Below are 24,153 nucleotides of genomic sequence, written 5' to 3'. Positions count from 1 at the left end.
GAAGTTGCTGCCAATGCTCTGGGTGAAGAAGGAGAGGATTATGTGGTCCAAATCAGTGCGGGAATGACAGACCAGGTTTTCCCATGAAGCATGGTGTCTTGAACCAAGGCTATGTCTACTTCCTGCTGAGTAAGGGGCATTCAAGAAGAATGGGAGAAAGCACAAATTTGGGACTTCATTGTCAATCACAATTTGAGTGTTCTCAATTTGGTTATTCTTAAAAAAAAAAAAAAAAAAAGGAGAGAAAGATTCCTTGGTTGACTGATATTGTGGTACCTCCTCACCTAGGGCATAAAAGAGCCAGAAAATCCACAAACTTTTCATTCTCTCTAAAGATGATGTATGCCAGTATGTTCTAGGAAAGCCCTTAAACAAAGAGGATAAGAAACTTAGGACCAAAGCGCCTAAGAGTCAGTTTCTTATTACTCCACGTGTCCCGCAACACCGGTGCTGAGCTATTGCTCTGAAGAAACAGTGTACTAAGAAGAATAAGGGAAAATTCCAAGATGATGGAATATGGAGAGAGCTTACTGTTCTAATCTAGGGGAAGATAATTTTATAAAGGTGGAAAGAGTCCATTCTCAGGGAAGAGTTAGGAAAGAAACTGTAGAGGAAACTCCATGCAAATTAGAGGGACAATGTGGATCTATATGGAGATTGTGGATGTGCATAACTCAGGATCCCAGCAGCTGAGAGAGTGAGGCGAGACCAGAGTATAGCAGCCCACGCCACTGGCAATAAAGCTGCAGGAAGAGCCTGGTGTGAGTCCAGCTTGGATTCCTGAGGGGACAGTATACCTGCCAACCTAGAGGAAAAAAAGAGAAAAAGGGGGCATGTTTCTCTCTCCCTGACCACCCAGCACTGGTGTCTTTGTAGCTAGCTGAGAGAGGGCAGGTACCAGTTTGGACATATGTAACCACTGTATCAGTTTGTGTCTGCTCACCCAGTAACCAGCCGAGAGGAGATGCCTGTTTCAGGCTAGGAGGATTGATGGGGCTGGATGCTCATGACTGTGGGAGCCTTGTGTTCTGGGACTGTGGAAACAGCTATGGCTGCATGGGAGGGCTCAGGGTGTAGCTGGATCTTTGGGAAGTCAGAGTAGGTGGCTTAACACACTCAGGGTGCCCTGATTCCCTAGTGAGCGTCCTGCTACAGGATCCATGCTCAGACCAAGGACTGCATGGATCTTCTGTATGCTTCTTTTTTTTTGACAGGCAGAGTGGATAGTGAGAGAGAGAGACAGAGAGAAAGGTCTTCCTTTTTGCCGTTGGTTCACTCTTCAATGGCCGCTGCGGCCAGCGCACCGTGCTGATCCGAAGCCGGGAGCCAGGTGCTTCTCCCGGTCTCCCATGCGGGTGCAGGGCCCAAGCACTTGGGCCATCCTCCACTGCCTTCCCGGGCCATAGCAGAGAGCTGGCCTGGAAGAGGGGCAACCGGGATAGAATCCAGCGCCCCAACCGGGACTAGAACCCGGTGTGCCGACGCCGCAAGGTGGAGGATTAGCCTGTTAAGCCACAGCGCCGGCCTTCTGTATGCTTCTTGTCACAGCCTGGATGAATATTGTACCCACTGGGGCTAACACCCAGGCACTGATCTCCTTTGAGGAGAGGAGGTGAGTGTGAAACTGCACCAACAGAGCTGATCAAACCTGTCCTCTATTAAAAAAGAGAGAGAGAGAGATTTACCATGTCCAACTTGGGTATCATCTTGGACACTCTCCTCAACCTGGAGCACTGAACAGAGTTCCCTGGCCACACCCAGCACACACATCAGGGTATTCACTGAAAGAGCATTCCACTAATCCGCAGAGGCATAGTCCAAAGATAAAAGCCATCACAGGGGGAAAAAAAAAGTATCTCCACAAATGCCTAAAGATAAATGCAGCAATTCAAAAAACAAGAATAAGGAAGACAACATGACACCCCTAAAAGAACACAAAATTTCGATACTGGAATGTGAAGATGCAGAGAGGGACAAAATGCCAAAAACAGAATTCAAAAAATTGATCATAGGATTACTTAAGTAATCATAAGCAAATCCATGAATTAAATAAATCCATACATGAAATGAATGCAAATTTTTGAAATGAAATTGAGATTGTAAAGAGAAATCAAGGATGTGGTTCCAAGATGGCAGAGTAAGGAGGGAGCTTACTGCTCTAGCCCAGGAGAAGATCATTTTTAAAAAGTGGAGAGCATATAGTCTCAGGGAAGAGTTAGGGAGAGGGGCTGACGCTGTGGCTCAGCAGGTTAATGCCCTGGCCTGAAGCACTGACATCCCATTTGGGCGCCAGTTCTAGTCCCGGCTGCTCCTCTTCTGATCCAGCTCTCTGCTATGGCCTGGGAAAATGGTGGGGAATAGCCCAAGTCCTTGGGCCCCTGCACCTGCGTGGGAGGCCTGGAAGAAGCTTCTGGCTCCTGGCTTTGGATTGGCGCAGTTCCGGCTGTTGCGGCCAGTTGGAGAGTGAACCATTGGATGGAAGACCTCTCTCTCTCTCTCTCTCTCTCTCTCTCTCTCTCTCTCTCTCTCTCCCCCTCTCCTCTCTCTGTGTGACTCTTTCAAATAAATAAATAAATCTTAAAAAAAAAAAAGGAGAAAATAGGAGAGAAAACTCCACCAAAATTAGAGGATCACAGTGGACCTACAAGGAGGCTGTGGGTGCCCATGGCTCAAGACTCCAGCAGCCAAGAGCCAACGCACTAGCGTGAGGTGAGACCAGACCCCAGCAGCCCAAGCCAGTGGTGAAAAAGCTTCAGGAAGAGCCTAGAGGGAACCCGGCTTAGATCCCCGTGGGGGAAAGTGTACAAACCAAACTACAGGAGAAAAAAAAAAAAAGGATGGGACACACACAAATCTCTCTACATAATCACCCTACAACAGAGTCCTGTAACAAGCCAATAGAGCAGGCACCATTTTGGACATAAGTAACATCTGCGCCAGCTCCTGTCTGTGTCCAGCAACCAGTCTAGTGGAGACTTCTGACTCTGGTGGGGAGAACTAACATGGAGGGTAGGAGCTTATGACTGTGTGAGGCTTCTGTACTGGGACTATAAAGAAAGCTGAGGGTGTGTGGGAGGACTCATGGTGTGGCTGGGACTTTAGGCAGTCTCAGTGGGAGACTCCATGTACTCAGGGTTTCTTGGTTACCTGGTGTGAGACATTGCTGGGGAAACTGATCTTACACTGAGGAATGCATAGATCCTTTGTGTGGTCCTTGGGATTGAGCAGATGAATGTTATACCCACTGGGCCTAGCACTCAGGCACTAGTCCCCACTGAGGAGGAGCTCAGCTGAGCAGAATAAATTTCCTTTCTAATTAAAAAGAAAAAAAAAAAAAAAACCTGAGAAAGCAAGAGAGAAGATTTACCACGCCAAACCTGGGTCTGTCACCATAAGCAACCCCTTAACCATAGATATTTGAACAGAGCCCTTGGACCACACCACTACAAACCTCTAGAGATTCACTGAAAGCAGACATTCCACTTATCTATAGTCATAGTACAAAGATAAAAGCCACCACAGCAAAAAAAAAAAAAAAAAAACCAAATAAACAAACAAGAAAAAAAAAAAGAGTATCTCCACAAATACTGAACAAATGCACTAATTCAAAAAAACAAAAATAGGAGCCGGCACTGTGGCGTAGCAGGTAAAGCCACCACCTACAATGCCGGCATCCCATATGGGTGCTATTTCAAGTCCTGGCTGCTCCACTTTTGATCTAGCTCTCTGTTATGGCATGGGAAAACAGTAAAAGATGGTTCAAGTCCTTGGGCCCTGCACCCATGTGGGAAGACCCAAAGGGTGCTCCTGGCTCCTGGCTTCAGACTGGCACAGCTCTGGCCATTGTGGCAAATTGCAGGTGAACCAGCAGAAGGAAGATCTCTCTCTCCCTCTCTCTCTGCCTCTCCTCTGTATGTAACTCTGACTTTCAAATAAATAACATAAATCTTAAAAAAAAAAAAGATTAAGGAAGACAACATGACACCCCCAAAAGAACACGACACTTCAATATTGATTGTGAAGATGATGAGATAGAACAAATGCAAGAAATAGAATTCAAAAAATTGATCATAAGGTTACATAGAAGTAATCAGAAGCAAATGAACGAACTATAGGACATGAAAGAAAATTTCTCCCATGAAATTGAGATCTTAAGGAGAAATCAGAATGAGATGAAGAATGCATCAGAACAAATAAAAAAATGCAGTGGAGAGCTGTAACAATAGAATCAGTGAAGCAGAAGAAAGAATATTGGACATAGAAGACAGCACAGGAAAATATACAGTGAAACTGAAGAAAAGGAAATTCAGAAACTAAAAAACACTGTTGGGAGTCTACAGAATACTATAAAAAGACCCAATATACGGGTTCTAGGAGTTCCTGAAGGCGTGGAGAGAGAGAAAGGATTAGAAGGCCTTTTTAGTGAAATAATAGCAGAAAACTTCCCTGGTTTAGAGAAAGAAAGGGACATCTAAGTACAGCAAGCACACAGAACTCCCAATAGGCATGACCAGAAAAGATCCTCACCATGACACGTTGTAATCAAACTCACCACAGTAAAATATAAAGAGAAGATTCTAAAATATGCACGAGAGAAACACAAGATTACTTTCAGAGGATCTCTAAGAAGACTCACAGCGGACATCTCATCCGTAACCCCATAGGCTAGGATAGTTTAAAAAGAGTGGAGAGAGTGTAGTCTCAGGGAGGAGTTAGGGAAAAAACAGCAGAGGAAACCACGGAAATTAAGGGAACACAGTGGACATATGTGGAGGGCATGAATGCCCACCGCTCAGGACTCCAGCAGCCAAAAGCCTACGCACCAGGGTTGGAAAGTGAGACAAGACCAGACCCAAGCAGCCCAAGGCACTGGCCAGCATCATACTGAATGGGGAAAAGTTGGAAGATTCCCACTGAGATCCAGTACCAGACAGGGATGCCCACTCTCACCATTGTTATTCAATATGGTCCTGGAAGTTTTAGCCAGAGCCATTAGGCAAGAAAGAGAAATCAAAGGGATACAAATTGGGAAGGCAGAAGTCAAAGTATCCCTTTTTGCAGATGACATGATTCTATATATAGGGGATCCAAAAGACTCCACTAAGAGACTATTGGAACTCATAGAAGAGTTTGGTAAAGTAGCAGGATAAAAAGTCAATACACAAAAATCAACAGCCTTTGTATGCACAGATAATGCACAACTGAGAAAGAACTTCTAAGATCAATCCCGTTCACAATAGCTACAAAAAAAATCAATTATCTTGGATTAAATTTAACCAAGGATGTAAAAAATCTCTATAATGAGAATTACAAAACATTAAAAAAGAAATAGAAAAAGACACCAAAAAATAGAGATATCTTCTATGGTCATGGATTGGAAGAATGTCCATAGTACTGAAAGCAATTTAAGGATGCAATGTGATACCAATCAAAATACCCAGGACATCCTTTTCAGATACAGAAAAACTGATGCTGAAATTCAGATGGAAACACAGGAGACCCCGAATAGCCAACAACAAAAACAAAGCAAGAGGCATCATAATACCAGATTTTAAGATATACTACAGGACATTTATAAACAAAACAGCCTGGTTTTGGTACAAAAACAGATGGATAAACCAATGGAACAGAATAAAAATGTCAGAAATCAACCCATGCATCTACCACCAACTTATTTTTGACAAAGGAGCTAAAATCAATCCCTGGATCAAGGACAGTCTCTTCAAAAATTGTGCTGGGAAAACTGGATCTCCACATGCAGAAGTAGGAAGCAAGACCCCTACTTTACACCTTACACAAAAATCCACTCAAAATGAATTGACAACCTAAGTTTATGACCTGATACCATCAAATTATTAAAGAACAGTGGGGAAACCCTGTAAGACATTGGCACTGGCAAAGAGTTCCTGGAAAAGACACCAAAGGTACAGGCAATCAAAGCCAAAATTGACAAGTAGGATAACATCAAATAGAGAAGCTTCTGTACTGCAAAACATATCCTTAGCAAAGTGAAGAGGCAACCGACAGAGTGGGGGAAATTATTTACAAACTATGCAACTGACAGAGGATTAGTAACCAGAATATATGAAGAGCTCACAAAACTCAGCAACACAATGAACAACCCAGTTAAGAAGTGGGCAGAAGACTTAAATAGGCATTTTTCAAAAGAGGAAATCCAAATGGCCAACAGACACATGAACAAATACTCAGGAACACTAGCCCTCAGGGAAATGCAAATCAAAACCACAATGAGGTTTCACCTTACTCCCATTAGAATAGCTTTCTTACAGAAATCAACAAACAACAAATGCTGGTGAGGATATTGGGGAAAAGGAAACTTAATCCAGTCTGGGTGGATTAGGGAACATAAACTGGTACAGCCACTGTGGGAGACAGTATGGAGATACCTCAGAAATCTGAATATAGACCTGTCATATGACCCAGCCATCCCACTCTTGGGAATTCACCCAAGGAAAATGAAATCACCACATGAAGGAGTTATCTGTACCCCCATGTTTATTGCAGCTCAGTTCACAATAGCTAAGATATGGACCCAACCCAAATGTCCATCAAGTAAAGACTGGATAAAAAAAAATTATGGGATATGTACACCATGGAATACTATACGGTGGTAAAAAAAAAATGAAATTCTGTCATTTGCATAAAATGGATGAAACTGGAAAACATCATACTTCGTGAAATAAGCTAGTTCCAAAAGGACAAATACCATATGTTCTCCCTGATCTGTAGTAACTAATAGAGCACCTACAAGGTAATCTATAGAAATGTGATTGACACTTTGAGATGACTTTGAATACCTCTTGTCTTGACTGTTGAGGAACAGTTTTTTTTTTTTTTCTCATCAAGTTTGTTGAACTCTACTTAATACAGAGATAATCTTATTGCATAAAGTTAATTGAAAATAGATCTTAGTAAAAAAAATAAGAATGGGAATATGAGAAGGAGGCAGAAGAAGTGTAGGAGTGCAGAGGAAAGGGTGGGTGTGGTGGGAAGAATCACTGTGTTCCTAGAGTTGTATTTACAAAATGTATGACGTTTGTATACCTTAAATAAAAGTTTTGTGGGGAAAAAAAAGAAGGAAGAGACTGCAAAATATTCTAAACTTTTCACCAAGCAAATGAAGGAGGCCATAGAAAAACTCCAGGAACAGATAGCCAAGAGACTGTCTAGACTCGTCTAGGCTGTCTTTTCTGAGCATCTACTTCAAAATCTGAGTCCAGTCAAAAATAAGGTTTAAGAATAATAAATAAATAAGATTAGTTCTTAAATCTCAAAAAATAGTTCATGGAGAAATGGACTTAAAAGATTTTTTTAAAGATTTGTTTATTTATTTATTTGAGAGGCAGAATTACAGGCAGAGAGAGGGAGAGACAGAGAGGTCTTTCATCACTGGTTCACTCCACAAATGAGGACAATGGCCAGAGCTGGGCCGATCTGAAGCCAGGAGCTAGGACCTTCTTGTGGGTTTTCCATAGGGTGTAGGAGCCCAATGACTTGGGCCATCTTCCACTGCTTTCCCAGGCCATTAGCAGACAGCTGGACCAGAAGAGGAGCACCCAGGACACAAAACAGCACCTCTGTGGGATGTTGTTGCCACAGGTAAAGGCTTACTTAGTGTGACAACATGCCAACCCCAAAAGCTTCTTAGTTTGGTGCCAGAAATTTTGAAATCCATGCATAGTCTTTTGATAATACACATTTCCACCATGTTTTTGAAGACTTCTTTAATGCATGGTTTATTACTTTTTGCACCAAAATCAAAACAAATATATATTCTATTTTTCTATTAACTTTTGAAGTATCCTCACAGTAGTGATTTGTTTCTTCATGCCCTTTATTCATTTTTTTTAATATTTTTTCATAAGAGCTCTGTATTTTTAAATTATCAATACATTTATTATTATATATTGCAAAGATTTTTCCATTGTGTCACTTGTTTTTCTGGCTTAGTTTTAGTGTTTGGTACTATACAAACACTTTCATAAAGTCATTGCTGTCGGTTTTTTCTTTCATCATTGCACCTATCATGTGTAGAAAGCCTTTTAGAGAAGATCTTCTGTCCCCTCACTTCCATGTTCCTCATAATGCTGTTCAATATTTAACTCAGACACTTCACATTAAATTGGGCACGGGAGGGTCCCAGCCTTGCTTTTTATCCTGATTACTGCTAACATGTAGGCTGTTTTAATTGAAGCTTAGTCTCAGCAAAAGGGAATAATAAGGATGCTTACTGGGACATGTGGAACATTTTGTCCCTTCCCCTGGGCAATTTATCTACTGTACATCAATTAGATAATTTTGTCTCCACTGAGACCCAGGAGAGACTTATATCTCAAGAAATAGCTGTATGGAAACTTTTCCCTTGCCAGGTTCCATTGTTATTATCTTGAAATGAAAAACAAGAATTTTTTTTTGTCTGTGCAATACATACATATATATAAATTCAAGGAAAAAAGCCTCTAAATTTCTAAAATCAAGAAGTAAAGATTTCATCAAGAAATGTTAATATTGTAAAAAAAACCAGCTAGAGCAAATGAAAATAGAGGGCTATAATAATAGGCTGTGAAGGCTACAAAATAATCATTTTTTACAGAGTGCAGAGTAAAACATGAACAAATGAAAAATAAAATCTTTAGTTAGGGGCTCAATAATTATGCAGTCATGGGTACTCACGAACCAAGAATACACATATTATACTTCAAAATTTTTCAAAATTATCAGTTAGCTAATAGATGATTTTCTCTGATTAAGCCAGACTGTTCACTTCTGTTTTATTAAGTAAAAGCTGTACCCTTAAGCTTTTCTTTCATTCTTGTAATTTCACCTTAAAAAGTTACCATGTCCCCAAAGAAATCTTGTTCTTGTACTCAAGGCTTTTACACAATCTTGCTGGGTTAATAACATGTCATTACCACAAAGTTTAAAACAGCCTAAAACATATACCCTGCTTGATGCTAAATTATTCAAACAAGGTGTTCTTATGAATAAATGTCCCCTGACATTTCTGAAATAAAAGGTTCTTTTTAAAGGTCTTTTAACATGTCAGATTTTTCATATATCACAAGTTTCACTTCAGCTGAGTTTATAGAAGGTACTTCCATCATCCTGAAGAAGATTTTTTAGTATCTGAGATTGGCACCTTGCTAGAGCTATGAGCTTCTGATATTAAATATCTTGCAGAATTTTTCTCTTTACACCACTGCAGATGCAGAATCAAAAACTAGTCAGGTCTCAGACCATGGGCTCAAACCATTCTAGAAGAGGCATTTTGACTTGACATTATTTTGGCCAGGATCAGTTTTTCTGGTTAAGAATTTGCATTTCCTTGTCTTCTATATAGAACTTGTAGTTGATACCTTATGATACCACAGTCTGTTGAATGAACTTTATGTGATAAAGTTTTGAAAACTATTAAGTCATATGCTAATACAAAATATTATTAGGTAATATCCTTTATTTTAAAAAATATTTATTTATTTGAAAGTTACATAGAGAGAGAAAGGGAGAGGTGGGGAGAGAGAAGGGAGAGGGAGAGATCGTCCATATCCCGGTTCACTCCACAGATAACCACAACAGCCAGAGCTGGGCTAATCCAAAGTCAGGAGCCACATGGTCGTCCTGGTCTCCCACATGGGTGCAGGTGCCCAAGGACTTAGGCCTTCTTCTGCCACTTTCCCAAGCAGGCACATTAGCAGAGAGCTGGATTGGAAGTGGGGCAGCCAAGACTTTACCTGGCACCCATATGGGATGCCGGCACTGCAAGCGGCAGCTTTACCTGCTATGCCACAGTGCCAGTCCCAATAATATTATTCGTATGTAATTCAGGTATTTACTCAGTAATCCTGAATTTCCAAATGTTTCCCAAAAATAATTCATAGCTAGAGAATGTTAAGCCAGCTTTGATGTGGAAATGAATACCTTGTACCATGGGAAATGATTAATATGCTAGTGAAAGAAGAGGCATTGAAAGAACAGAACTGTTATTTATTTATTTATTTATTTATTTATTTATTTATTTATTTATTTTGACAGGCAGAGTGGATAGTGAGAGAGAGAGACAGAGAGAAAGGTCTTCCTTTTTGCCGTTGGTTCACCCTCCAATGGCCGCTGCGGCTGGCGCATCGTGCTGATCCGAAGCCAGGAGCCAGGTGCTTCTCCTGGTCTCCCATGCGGGTGCAGGGCCCAAGGACTTGGGCCATCCTCCACTGCACTCCCGGGCCATAGCAGAGAGCTGGCCTGGAAGAGGGGCAACTGGGACAGAATCCAGCACCCCAACTGGGACTAGAACCCAGTGTGCCGGCGCTGCAAGGCAGAGGATTAGCCTGTTAAGCCACGGCGCCGGCCAAAACTGTTATTTATTTATAAAAGGTATTCTTAAATTTTCAAACCACTTGAGAAAGAATATATCATTTGTTAAAAAATTTTCAAATTTCTGCAAAATTCATCGTCAGTTCATGTACATTAAAATTCCTACAGTATCTATCTGGAGAATCTTGCCTAATTCATAAATGAAGCGTCCAAACTAGACATTTATAAAAGGAAAATTTTTCCTTTTGCAGTTGTTCTGACCTATGGCATGCTTCACACAGCTGTAGCCTCTCTTTCACTCAGTTTTATGGTGAAAGCAGTATGTACTCTGAGAGTAGCTCACAGAGCCAAGATGCCAGGCCAGGAAAACAGGGCAATAGCTGGAGTGCTAGACAGTTGTACCATTGAACAAAACAGTGCTGACCTACACGTGTTGGATCTTAGTGGCACAGTCCTTCACATAACTGAGCTATGTTGTGTTCCTTCTCCCTCAGGTGACAGCCATGCCCCCTTTATGGAAAAAGCCTCCCATGGAGAGCAATGGTTGTATGCCCAGCCCTCTTCAAGGAAGAACAAAGGGTCATTTGCAGGATCCCCTTCAGGATGTGCCTCAGAATACAGCTGACAACAAGCAGCACACGACCCTGGACACTGAACCCTCCCAACAGCCTGCCAGTGGGAAGCATGGAACCAGTCAGAAAGCAGAACCCATATGCATGGGTCATTTCCATAACCGCCATGTCTTCCAACAACAGCTGATTAAGGAGCAAAAGAAGAAGCTTCAGGAACAGCAAAAAACAATTCTCAAGCTGAAGGAAACCCAGCGGCTAACAGAGGCTCGGTGGGCAGCAGAGCGGGCTGCAGCTGGCACAGATGCACAGAGCCGCCTGCTGCCAAATCCCAGAGGACAAGTGGAACCGAAAGGAACCTGCCAGACGCTTCTGAGGTATAGCCTTTGTATCAGAGCGCTCACTGGACTCATTTTATGGGGTTTTTTACTTTGGGGTAGAGAAGCTCCTGTACTTCTTTATCTTGCTTCTAAACTCTGTGATCTTCCCCTTTCTAAATTATAGTGCACTCTGCAAAGAAGCTCCATGTATTGTGTCTGGTACATGGAAGATACAGATATTTAAGGCAACTTGGCTACCCATGAGAATCCAAGTTATACAGTTAGCAGTTGTATCATATCATGGCTGCCTTCTGTGTAGGAGCTCTGTTACTATATCAGTAAGAGAGGAAAATACTTACTGCGTCTCACTTGGATTCTAGGTTTCTGATTGTGCACAGTGTGGAGAAGCCAGGTCAGACAACATCAAGTCCACAGGGAGCAGCCCCTGGCCTACTTAATTACTTAGAATAACCTTTATTTTATTTTCTCTCCCCACCCACCCCGCTTTCTGTTCTGTCCCCACCCACCCCCCCCTTTTTTTTTCTTTTTTTAGAACTCCCATTCTCTGGTCTCTTCCCAAATGCCCACAATAGCTGAGATTGTACTGGGCTCAAACTGGGAGCCAGAAACTTAATCCAGGTCTCCCATGTGGGTTACAGGGATACAACTAGAAGAGCAATACCCACTGCCTGTCAGGATGTACATTAACAGGAAGTTGGAATTCTGAAATGAACGAAGAGTCAAGCCCAGGTCTCTAATATTTGTAGTTGTTTGAGCCTGGAATAAGAATCTGAATTTTCAAAATCCAGTTAAGTTGGTTTTACTACATGTAATGAGTGGCAGGATAAGCCATGGTGATACTTTTTGGTTTGAAACACAAGGATGGAGTCGAAATGTGTGACTCACATTGTAGACTCCCCAACCTTCTCTTACCTCACTACACCAGTTTATAGAGTGGGTGTAATAATACATATTTATCTCAGAGAGTAAGGATTAAAGTTTGTGAAATGCTTTGAGTTCCTCGGATGAAAGAGCTTGGAAGGAAACTGGTTATTAGTCTGAATTATTTTCTTTTTTCTCCCCCTCAGTTCATCTGCGGCTTCCCCTGTGACTAAAGGCAGAAGTGATTCCCAAAATTCTCTTTCTGGACCCAGAAGGAAGCTGAGACAGCCAGTGGCACCGCATCCCATCCTGAAAGGCAGGGCTGTCTTGACGGTAGCCTGGTGGTGGTTAACTTGCCTCCCAGAGAGGAGTATGGCCAGACTGAACCCTGCCAACTCTTAGGTTTTGACACGTGGCAGTGCCTGGTTGTCTAAGATGGATGGGCGTGGGGGGGAGAGGGGTGCGCAGGGAAATTCCACTACTGCCTCGCCCCGTGTGTCGACCTTTTCTGGCCTTTCCAGCCAACAACAACAGTAACAACAAACACATTGCTGGAAGGTGAATTGTATTTCTGCACTTGGAGTTTTCAGTTGTGGAAAAAAAAATGGGGCAGTAACACACGTGAGAAAACTCTGAGTAGCTGTTAGGGCTAATAACAACATTGTTATGGTGCTTCATTCATATTAAAATATTGATGAATTTACAACAATCCACATAAAGTTATTATATTGTTTTGTAATGAGTTATGCCTTGATGATAGAATTTTAGCAATGAATTCTACAAATCAGGTTATTTTAATTTGATAACATTTTTGATGCACATAGAAACCTTTATTTAAATTAAACAATACTGTGAGAAACCCCCTAAACCTTTATTTAAACTAAACAATACTGTGAGAAACCCCCTAATGAATCTACTAATGGCTTTTACTATATACTTAGTCACTCACTGTATGTATGTTTTTATATGGTGCTTGACACATTGACAATTATGTTGGTGTTTGTAAATTTGATTTTTTCCTATGGTAAGATCACTGCCCGAACAAAACGTGATGACACCTAAAGGACAATGTGGCTGCAGTCAATTCCTATTAATGCAAAAATTTACAGTCTTTGCATCAACTGTCTGCCAGCACAGAAGTTAATGTCATCTGTGTCCACCACTAAGGAGGATCAGAGGTGCCCATTTTGATGTGACAGATTTTGTAAAATTATTGTTTGATCAGGGAGTTAACTATTTTAAAATCCCAGTCTGCTTTTCAAGTAGTCTTTAATGATTAAATCTAGAAAAGATGGGGGAAGGACATATTACCAGAGACTTGGCTTCTTAGGGCTCTCTCACTTTAATCCTCGAGTCTATTTCCACCCTCTTAAAGACAATCTCCCTCCGGCCATCTCTGGCTCCACACTGTTCTTCTGCAGCAAGGCAGACACTTAATAGTTGTAAGAAATAGCCTGTTAAGTTTTTTGTTTATTAATTCTTAAAACTTGGACTTAAATTCTCCTCTCTATAACATGGCACAAGGAACTGGAAGTTAACTATTGGCTGGCTTAAGTGAGCAGAACTTGATACTCCTCCCACCCCCTGCCCTTCTTCTTCCAAGAGGCCCAACTGATTACAGAGTCATATTATCAGACCATCTTGCACATTTGTTTCTTTTGGATCGATATTTAATAGACTGTCAAGAACAAGAGTCTGACACTCAAATTCATTCAGATGCCAGTTCTCCAAACGCCTGGTACAATTCCATTTCCTGCCCATCTGGATATCTAGGCCTTAAAACTAGATTAAAATAAATTCATCGTGACCTCAAACTTTAGTTTGTTTGTTGTTGTTGTACATATACAGACATATGTATAGTGAGTTAAGAAAAATTAGCAGATTGATTTAATGAGATTTGAGGAATGACTTTGTTCTCAAGTATTTGTTAGATTAAAAAGTTTTCTACATTCATTAAGATATAATCAAAATTCTCATTTCAATACTTCATATACTAAAAGTCTATCATCAATGCCATTATCTTATTTAGAATAGTAAACAGTATTCTCATAAAAATATAAACAAAACATAATTAATCTACAAATTGTTCATCATTGCTAAGTATGGAAATATAGGTCTTTTAATCTGTAAAGTGCTTATAAATTCTTTATATCACTATCCATGTGTATTCCAACATTGTGAACATTAGTTTTACAAGAAAACTCTAATAATAACACTAAATTTTATTATGAAATAAAGCATTTCTTTGGCAGTATTCCTCATATCTCTTATATTGGAACTCTGCTACTATTTTTTAGCAATGGAAGAGAGAGCGATTCAACGAGCTGAACGTAGGCGAATCTTGGCAGAGAGGAAGAAAAAGCAAGAAGAGGAGAAATTGGTAATAAATTCAGAATGCAAACTGAGGCAAGAAAAAGGAATTCTCTAGATCTTTCTTAAAAATGAAACCTTGCTTGTTGAAGCCTCTGGAAAAAAAAGTTAGACCAACTTTGGAAATGAGTTTTGGCCTACTGGCCTGAATTCTGTGGCAATTTTAGCAAAATAGAGGGGGGGGGGGAATTAACATCATTAGCATAACAGGGAGGAAATGTTACAAAAGTTGATGAGAGCTAGCAAATCAAGAGATTTACACATAAACAAGATTGGTGTGTGATAGGTGGGTGTCCAACCTAATGAGTTTGCAAAGTTTTGACCTAGCTATCAAAAGTCAATTTTGTACCCACCTAGTTGAACCACCAGTTCAACAGTTTGGAGATATTTTTGGTGAAATGAAAGAAAATGCATTTTCTCTCCCATACGGTTTATAATTTGGATTTAGTATTTCATAGGTGAAATTAACCAACAAGTAATCATTTTATGGTGAGAAATTAATGGTCTTATTTATGATGTCTCATCATCTCGAAGATAGAAAGATCCTTTTGAAGAGACTTTAAAGTTACACAACTGACCACGTGTTGTTGAGATTTTCTACTTTGTCACAAAGTACAGACTGCTTCCAGAGACAGGATAAATACATTGGAAGATATTTGACTTTCCTCAGCACAAAAGACCCTGTTCCCATAGATAGGATTCTGATTTTTTTTTATTATTATTATTTTAATCTTCATTAGGCCCTCTTAAAGGCCCAAGAGGAGGAGCGTCAGATGCGGGAGGCAGAAGAAAAGGAAGCTCAGCTTAAGAGAAAACGAGAAGAGGAGAAATTGAAGAAAATGGTTTGTAGCCACCTACCTACCTACCTACCTCTTAATACCTATTGTGTTATGGCCCTATCTGCCTCTCTCCTCAGATATTCCATTGGGACTATTCTTCTCTCATCACCACTCCTTTTCTCCATCTTATTTAGAGGAAACCTGTTCATTTGTCCAGTCTGACCTCAAATATGACTTCTTCCACATTAGCCTTTTCTGCCCTGCCCACCATCCTTCTACCCAAGATTATGTGAGACCCCTATGTGGACTCCCCTGAAGCACCTGTCCTTCAGAGCAATTTTGATGCATATAGTTATGCATCTACTTTATGGCTGTTTATTCTGGTCTGCACCCCCAATTAAGCTTTAATCCCTGTAATAGCAAAGAGTGCAGTTTGGAATTGGCTGAATTGGCTCTCAGTGTACCTAGAACATACTAAGCACTCAGTAGATATGAGTTGATTGAGTGGATAAATGAATGAACAAATGGAAGAAATGGGCAAAGCTCTTACTTTCAAGATTGTTACATTCTGGCCAGCGCCATGGCTCAACAGGCTAATCCTCCGCCTAATGGCACCGGCACACCGGGTTCTAGTCCCGGTCGGGGCGCCGGATTCTGTCCCGGCTGCCCCTCTTCCAGGCCAACTCTCTGCTATGGCCCGGGAGTGCAGTGGAGGATGGCCCAAGTGCTTGGGCCCTGCACCCCATGGGAGACCAGGAGAAGCACCTGGCTCCTGGCTTCAGAGCAGCGTGGTGCGCCGGCCACAGCGCGCCGGCCGTGGCAGCCATTGTGGGGTGAAGCAACAGTAAAAGGAAGACCTTTCTTTCTGTCTCTCTCTCTCACTGTCCACTCTGCCTGTCAAAAAAAAAAAAAAGATTGTAACATTCTAAATTTAATAATTCTCATACCTGTTAGACACAGTATACTAGAGCATTTATTGTCGTGTACTACATAGACCAAAAGGGATCAAGAAACCATACAAAGCAAGGTCCTTGAAGATTTTGGAGAAACTAGAAGCAATTTCACAGAAAGGAAATTTGAATTGGAAATTATATTAGTCTGAATTCTCTAAAGAAATGGCACGGGCCCCAGTTTTTTCATTCTACTATCTGAAGACCCAGGAAAGCTAGAGATACAGTTCCAGCCTGAATCTGAAGTCTGAAGACCAAGGGGAATCAATGGTGCAAAGCCCAGTGCAAGGGCAGGATAGACCAATTTCCCAGCTCAAATCGAGGGCATTAGTCAGAAAGGAAAAACTCCTTCCTCCTCTTTGTCCTGTCGGGCCCTCAATAGATTGGAAGATGTCAAGCAATATTAGGGAGGGCGATCTACTTTACATAGTCCACCAACTTGAATGCTAATCTCATCGAGAAACAGCCATACACACACACACACACACTCACCCAGAAATAGTGTTTCATCTGGCTCCTCATGTGGCCTGCCAAGTTGCACATAAAATTAACTCACAAGTTCACCCTTGTCAATTTTGTACCCAGACACATCTCCTTAAATGGTATTTAATCTGCAAATAAAGACAACAGCAAAATCATAATCTGTCCATCCTGTTTACCCCTGAATATGTGCTAACCTCTTCCTCAGAAGAGGAGGCAAAGTCCTTGAGTGATGTTTACTCTTCTGGATATCACATAACTTAAATACTGTGATGTAAAATTAGCAATACTTAAATACTGTGATGTAAAGTCAATGCATTTTTTAAAAGATATATTTTATTTATTTAAAAGGCAGAATTTGAGAGAGAGAAGAGAAAGTTCTTCTATCCACTGGTTCACTCCCCAAATGGCTGCGATAGCCAGGGTCAGGCCAGGCCAAAGCCAAGAGCCAGGAGCTTCTTTCAGGTCTCCCATGTAGGAGACTGCTGCTTTCCCAGGTTCATTAACAGGGAGCTGGATTAGAAGTGGAGCAGCTAGGACTCAAACCAGCACCCATATTGGATGCTGGCATCACAGGCCTTGGCTTTACCTTCTTCACCACAACACCGGCCCCAGTCAATACATTGTATGTTGCATGATAGGGAATAAGAGAAAAAGATACACAAATGTATTAATAGAAGAATAGGAGGAAAATATTTATGATAATCATCAAAGTCCTCATTTTTTAAAAAGGCTTATTTAGTTATTTGAAAGAGTTACAGAGAGAGAGGGAGAGAGAGATCTGCATCCTCTGGTTCACTCCCCAAAAGGCCACAATGGCCAGGGTTGGGCCAGGCTGCAGCCAGGAACCTGAAGCTCTATCCAGATCTCCCACATAGGTGGCAGAGGCTCAAGCACTTGAGTTGCCTTCTGCTACTGTCTGAGAAGCATTAGCAAGGAACTGGATCAGAAATAGAGCAGCCTGAACTGGAACTTGTGCTCATATGGGCTGCTGCTGTCACAGTCAGCGGTTGAGTCTACTGCACAATGCTGGTCCCAGAGTCCTCATTACTCTTCATAACTGGTATAATACTCACTCTGTTTTCCCTTTGCCCTCAGCAAAGGGAAAACACCTCTTTATGGTGGGTGAACCAGACTTTGATTATTGAAAGGCCTGGGCCATTAGTGGTTCTGTCTGGATTGGGCTGTTGTAGTTTTCTACTGACCTTAATCACAGGGCATAATACTACAGACACACCAAGGGATCAGGATATACCCTTCTATACCTCTGTTGTGGAATAGTAGCTCAATTTCTCCTTGTCCATCAGAATCAGCAGAGCGTGAAGTCATGGGAATAGGAAGCAAACATTTTACGAGAGCATCTCTAGAGGTAATAGTGAGTGATGCCACTACTGTTTCCACCCTTTGGTTTCTGGACCAGTGGATCATGGCCATAAGTGAAACGGTCTTGTGTATTGAGATTCAGAGTGTATACAGCCTTCCAGAGAACCCCTCCCCAGTCCTGCAAAGTATTGTCATCTATCTGGGCAGTAGCTTAGTCTTCAACTAAGTTCCACTGTTCTGTCTCAAGCCAGTGACTTCATGATGGTTGGGGACATGTGGTAGAGTGAATTTCATAAGCATGTGCCCATTGCCACACTTCTTTGCTGTGAGTTCTGATAAAAGTGAGTTCTTTTTATCAGAATAAGAGCTATCTGGAATACCATGATGGTGGATAAGACATTCTGTTAAGAACATGGATGGTAGTTTTTTAAGAACCATTGTGTACAGGGAAAGTAAATCTATATCTTGAGTAAGCATATTTCAGTTGGAACAAAATGCTGCCCTTTCCATGATGGCAATGGTCAGTGTAAGGAACCTTCTGCCAAACACTGGGTGCTCACCCCAGGAAATGGTTCCACATCCGGGACTCCGTAGTAGTCTCTGCTGCAGGCAGATTGGGCACTCTGCAGTCCTTTAACCAGGGCAGTACTGGTGAGTTGAAGTCCACGTTGCTGAGCCCATGCATTACCTCCATCTCTGCCACCATGGCCACTTTGTTCATGAGCCCCTGGGCAATGACAGGAGTGGCTGAGGAGAAAATCTGACTAGTACCCACAGAATGGGCCATCTTGTCCATGGAGTGAATGGTCCAGCCATATATAATTACTTTTTGGTTATTTTAAAAGATTTGTTTATTTATTTGAAAGGCAGAGTTACAGAGAAAGGGGGAGACACACACACACACACAGATCTTCCATCTGCTGGTTCATTCCCCACAGTGGTCATTGGCCATAATAGCCAAGGCTGGGCCAGGCTGAAGCCAAAAGCCTGGAACTCCATCCAGGTCTCCCATGTGTGTGGCAGAGGCCCAAGGACTTGGGTCATCTTCTGCTGGTTTCCCAGGGACATTAGTAGAGATTTGGATCAGAAGTGGAGCAGCCAGGACTCAACACAAAACAGCACTCTTACAGGATGCCAACATTGCAGATAGGGCTTAACTCACTGTGCCACAATGCCAGTCCCCCAGGCATATATAATTCATAAATAAACCTAAACAAATCTATAGAAACAGCCCATTTCCTCCCTTAAATCTACACTGACAGGGTGCTAAGATAGAAACACATGTGTTCTATGTAATCCCAGTGGTTCCTGAGATAAATTAAGTTATAATGAGGAAGTATAATTTCTGTGAATTGTTTGGTAAGTGTTGGTTGAAATAAATCTAAACCAGTTTATCAGTTAACTTCTCAGAATCTATAATCCTCCTAGCAATACAAGACTCTGAGAGACAGACTTAGTTTGCCAAGTAGTCACATGTATCTGACTATGGAATCCTTTTTTTATAAAGCACACATCACAGACTATTTGATGTCATACTATTATAAAGCAGTGAGACAATTTTCAAAATATGTAAAAATGTTCCCTCTCATGTCTCTTCATTGTAAAAAAATTTGAACAATACAAAGAAATGGGAAAAATTCTCTGAGCTTAGCAGTAATAATGAACTATTCTTAATATATTAATATATCTACTTCTGGTCTTTTTCTTTGTGCATCTATTTTAATAGATTGATCACTTGTGTGTATGTAGGTGTTTGTGTAAGCCATATTTTTCATTGAAGAGTCTACCATGAGGCCAGCGCCACGGCTCACTTGGCTAATCCTCCGCCTGTGGCACCGGCACACCGGGTTCTAGTCCCATTTGGAGCACTGGATTCTGTCCCAGTTGCTCCTCTTCCAGTCTAGTCTCTGCTGTGGCCTGGGAAGGCAGTGGAGGATGGCCCAAGCGCTTGGGCCCTGCACCTACATGGGAGATCAAGAGTAAGCACCTGGACCCTGGCTTCTGGTCGGCGCAGCGCGCCGGCTGCAGCAGCCATTGTGGGGGTGAACCAACGGAAAGGAAGACCTTTCTCTCTGTCTCTCTCTCTCTCTCACTGTCTAACTCTGCCTGGCAAAAAAAAAAAAAAAAAAGAGTCTACCATGAGTATATTCACTTATCATTCAGAATTCTTCAAGGCCTTTCAATTTTTATATATATATATATATATATGTGTGTGTGTGTGTGTGTATACATACATATATATGTATATATATATAATTTAATTTTTAAATAAGCTTTTTGGTTTTAAAATGTAGATTTACAGAAAAATAACAAGATAGTACAGGGAGTTCCCCTAAATCCCTCATTCTCTTTGCCTCCACCAGTGTTATTATATTGCCATGGTATACTTGTTAAAACTAAGAAATCAGCATTAATTCTTTCCTCCAGAATTTCATCAATTTCACCAGTTTTTCCATTAAGGTTCAAGATCTTATCCAGGATACCACATTCCACATAGATGTTACATCTCCTTAGTGTCTTGTCATCTGTGGCAGTTTCTCAGTCTTTCCTTGTTTTTCATGACCTTTTTGAAGATTTTTGACAATTTTAAAGGTTATCAGACAGGTATTTTGTAGAATGTTCCTTAATTTGTGTTAATCTGATTTTTTTTTTGTTATGATGGGATTTTGGGGTTTTTTTGGAAGAAGGATGCCAAGGTAAAAATGCTCTTCTAATTGCATCATACCAAGGGCACAAGATGATACCAAGTTGACTTATCTCTTACAATGTTAACCTTGGTGACTTGGTTAAGACAGTGTTTGTTATTGTGAAGTTGCCATTTTTCCATTTTCATACTCTGGTCTTTGAAGCAATTCATTGAGTCCAGTGTACTCTGTAGGCATGAACGAGGGAAAATTAAGCTCTGTCCCAAAAGGAAGAATGACTACATGGGTTAAATGAAATTTTCCTGAGAGGAAGATTTGTTTCTCTTCCTCTATTTACTTATTTATTCAATCATTCAATCATTTGTTTATAAAAAATGGGGGTTCATGTGTATTTTTTTGATACTTTGGGTGATAAAAAAAATACAATGTTTCACATTGCTGTTGCTTTGGCCAACTTTGGGAGTTTGTTGAAGATGCTTCCTCTGTGCCTTTGACACACCCCCATCCTTTTGTGTTTTTGCGCACATCAGTTTCTGGTACCATTCATCTTGTATTTTCACTACTGCAGCCCTAGAATCAGTCATTTCTCCAAGGTGCCTCAGTCTTAAATGGTATGCTGAATAAAGATCTGTGTACTGAGTGTGCTAATTTGCTACAGAGGTGTCATGGATTCTAGGACTGTGGCAAACAGAGGTTGCTATCTATCTGTCTATCTACCTATCTAGTAAGCCATATGTACACCCCTATCTATAATTTCTTCATCTACATGAGCTCTAATCCAACACCAGTGGAAAACTTGGCTCCCACAATCAATTATCTATGGTCTCATTTGTTCCATTCCAATATAGAATTAAAGCAGTTTCAGAACTATTAACTTATACACTTATAAGAGAAAAGCTAGGGTAATATGTTGATGTACAGAGCCACAACACTGGCCCAGTCAAGTTAAATTTGTCAGTATTTCTTCCACGCTTTTTGCTTCTAGTGTTGTATCTGAAAAACAGTCACCAAACTCAAGGTCAATCAAATTTTCTCATATTTTCTTCAGGAAATTTTATCATTTTTATTTTACATTTAGACCCATGTTCATTTAGAATTAATTTTTACATAATATATAAAATATGTGTTGTGCTCATATTTTTGATAGACATCCATTTATTTCAGTATCATATGTTAAGAAGACTTATCTTTTCTCCATTGAACACTTTTATACCTTTGCCAAAAATCTGTTGACTATATTTGTATGGATTTATTTCTGAACTCTCTACTATGTTCTGTTGATTTTAAAAATATATTTCTGAGGCTGGCGCTGTGAAGTAGCAGGTAAAGCTATGGCCTGCCGTGCCGGCATCCCATATGGGCGCCAGTTCGAGTCCTGGCTCTCCACTTCTCATCCAGCTCTCTACTATGGCCTGGGAAAGCAGTAGAAGATGGCCCAAGTCCTTGGGCCCCTACATCCACGTGGGAGACCTGGAAGAAGCTCCTGGCTTCTGGCTTAGATCAGCGTAGCTCCGACTATTGTGGCCAACTGGGGAGTGAACCAGCAGATGGAAGACCTCTCTCTCTCTCTCTCTCTCTCTCTCTCTCTCTCTCTTTCTCTTGCCTTTGCTTCTCTCTCTGTGTAACTCTGACTTTCAAATAAATAAAAATTCTTTTTTTTTTAAAAGATTGATTTGTTTACTTATCTGAAAGGTGGAGTGACAGAGAAAGAGAGAACTCTTCTGTCTGCTGGTTCACTCCCCAAATATCCCCAATAGCCAGGGGTTGGCCAAGCCAAAGCCTGGAACCAGGAGCCAGGAACTCCATCTGGATCTCCCATGTGGGTGGCAGAAACACAAGTACTTTGCCATTGCCTGCTGCCTCCTGGGTACATTATTAGCAAATTGATTTGGAAGCATAGGCAAGACTGAATCCCAAGTACCTCAATATGCCAATATGGAATATAGACATCCCATGTGGCAGCTTAATCCACTGTGCCACAGTGCCTACCACTAAATGTATTTTTTATTTTTAATTGACAGATACTAATTGTACATATATATGGGGTACAGTCTGGCATTTCAGAATATGTATACAATGTGTAATGATCATATTATGCTAATTAACATCTCTGTCACCTCAGACATTTGTCATTTCTTTGTGTTGAGAAACTTCAAAGTCCTCTCTACTGGCTTATTTGAAATGTTTAATTAACTGTTGTCAATCATGGTTATTCCACCGCGCTATACAACATTGGAGGTTATTCCTCCTACTCAACTGCATCTCCATACCTGTTAACAATTCTCTCTTCATCCCTCCCTGCCCTGCACCCTTCCCAGGACCTGGTAACCACTATTCTATTCTCTGCTCCTTTGAGATGAACTTCTTAGCTTCCACATATGAGGGAGAACATGTGGTATTTGTCTTCTGTGCCTGACTTATTTTAGTTAATATAGTATCCTCTAGTTGCCATTCACATTGTTGCATATGACAGAATTTCATTCCTCTTTATGGCCAAATAATGTGCCATTGTGTGTGTATATGTATGTATGTATATAACACACACACACACACACACACACACACATATATATATATACATATATACATATATATACACACACCACATTTTCTTTATCAGATGCCTTGTTGATTCTATATCTTGGCTATTATGAATTGTTTATGGATGCCTTTGTTTATTCCATTTTTTGGCTATTGCAAATTGTGCTGCAGTAAACATGCAAATGCTGTTGTCTCTGGCGTAATGATTCCAATGTCTTTGGTTAAATGCCCAGTGGTGGGATTGCTGGATAATATGGTAGTTGTATTTCTGTATTTTTTAGGTATCTCTATTTTGTTCTCCATAGTGGCTATACTGTTCTACATTTCTACCTGTACTTTATGAGAGTTCCTCTTTTTCCACATCCTTATTAGCATTTGTTATTTTTTGTCTTTTTGACAGTAGTCATTTTGATTGGAGTAAGATAGTCATCAAATTGTGGTTTTTGATTTTCATTTCCCTGAGAATTAGTGATGTGAAACATTTTTAATACTTATGGACCATTTGTATATCTTTCTTTGAGAAATGTCTATTCATGTCATTTGCCCATTTTTAATTTGATTATTTGGTTTCTTACTGTTCAGTTGTTTGAGTTCCTTATATATCCTGAAAGTTAATCCCTTATTGGATAAATAGTTTACAAATATATATCTCCCACCCTGTATATTTTTTCTTCACTTTCTTGCTTGTTTCATTTACTGCATAGGTCTTTGTTAGTTTGATGTAATTCTGTCAGTTTTTGTTTTTGTTGCCTGTGTTTCTGAGATCATATCCAAAAAAAAATCTTTGCCCAGACCAATGTCTTAAAGCAGTTTCCCCATGATTTCTTTTATTAGTTTCAGTATCAAGTCTTACAGTTTAAATCTTTGATCCATTCTGAGTTGATTTTTGTATATGAAGAGCAATAAGGGTTTAGTTTTTCTGCATAAAGATATCTAGGTTTTCCAACACCATTTATTGGAGAGAT

At 40.7% G+C, this 24,153-nt stretch overlaps 1 protein-coding gene across 3 annotated transcripts in view; it reads left to right on the top strand.

The window, feature by feature from the left end:
- The window catches only part of CCDC191 (coiled-coil domain containing 191), a 122,898-nt gene that overhangs the window by 73,352 nt on the left and 25,393 nt on the right, over positions 1–24,153 (top strand). For all 3 annotated transcript variants that reach the window (XM_062208422.1, XM_062208412.1, XM_062208404.1), the window contains 4 exons: positions 10,824–11,275; positions 12,307–12,416; positions 14,398–14,480; positions 15,211–15,312. In XM_062208422.1, coding sequence (XP_062064406.1) covers positions 10,824–11,275; positions 12,307–12,416; positions 14,398–14,480; positions 15,211–15,312 — 747 coding nt within the window. The remainder of the gene's footprint in view (positions 1–10,823; positions 11,276–12,306; positions 12,417–14,397; positions 14,481–15,210; positions 15,313–24,153) is intronic.

Source organism: Lepus europaeus, chromosome 2 (genome assembly GCF_033115175.1).
Source record: "Lepus europaeus isolate LE1 chromosome 2, mLepTim1.pri, whole genome shotgun sequence".
Classification (NCBI taxonomy): Eukaryota; Metazoa; Chordata; class Mammalia; order Lagomorpha; family Leporidae; genus Lepus; species Lepus europaeus.
Note: the sequence above shows the minus strand (reverse complement) of the source record. Positions and strands in the feature narration are given on the sequence as shown.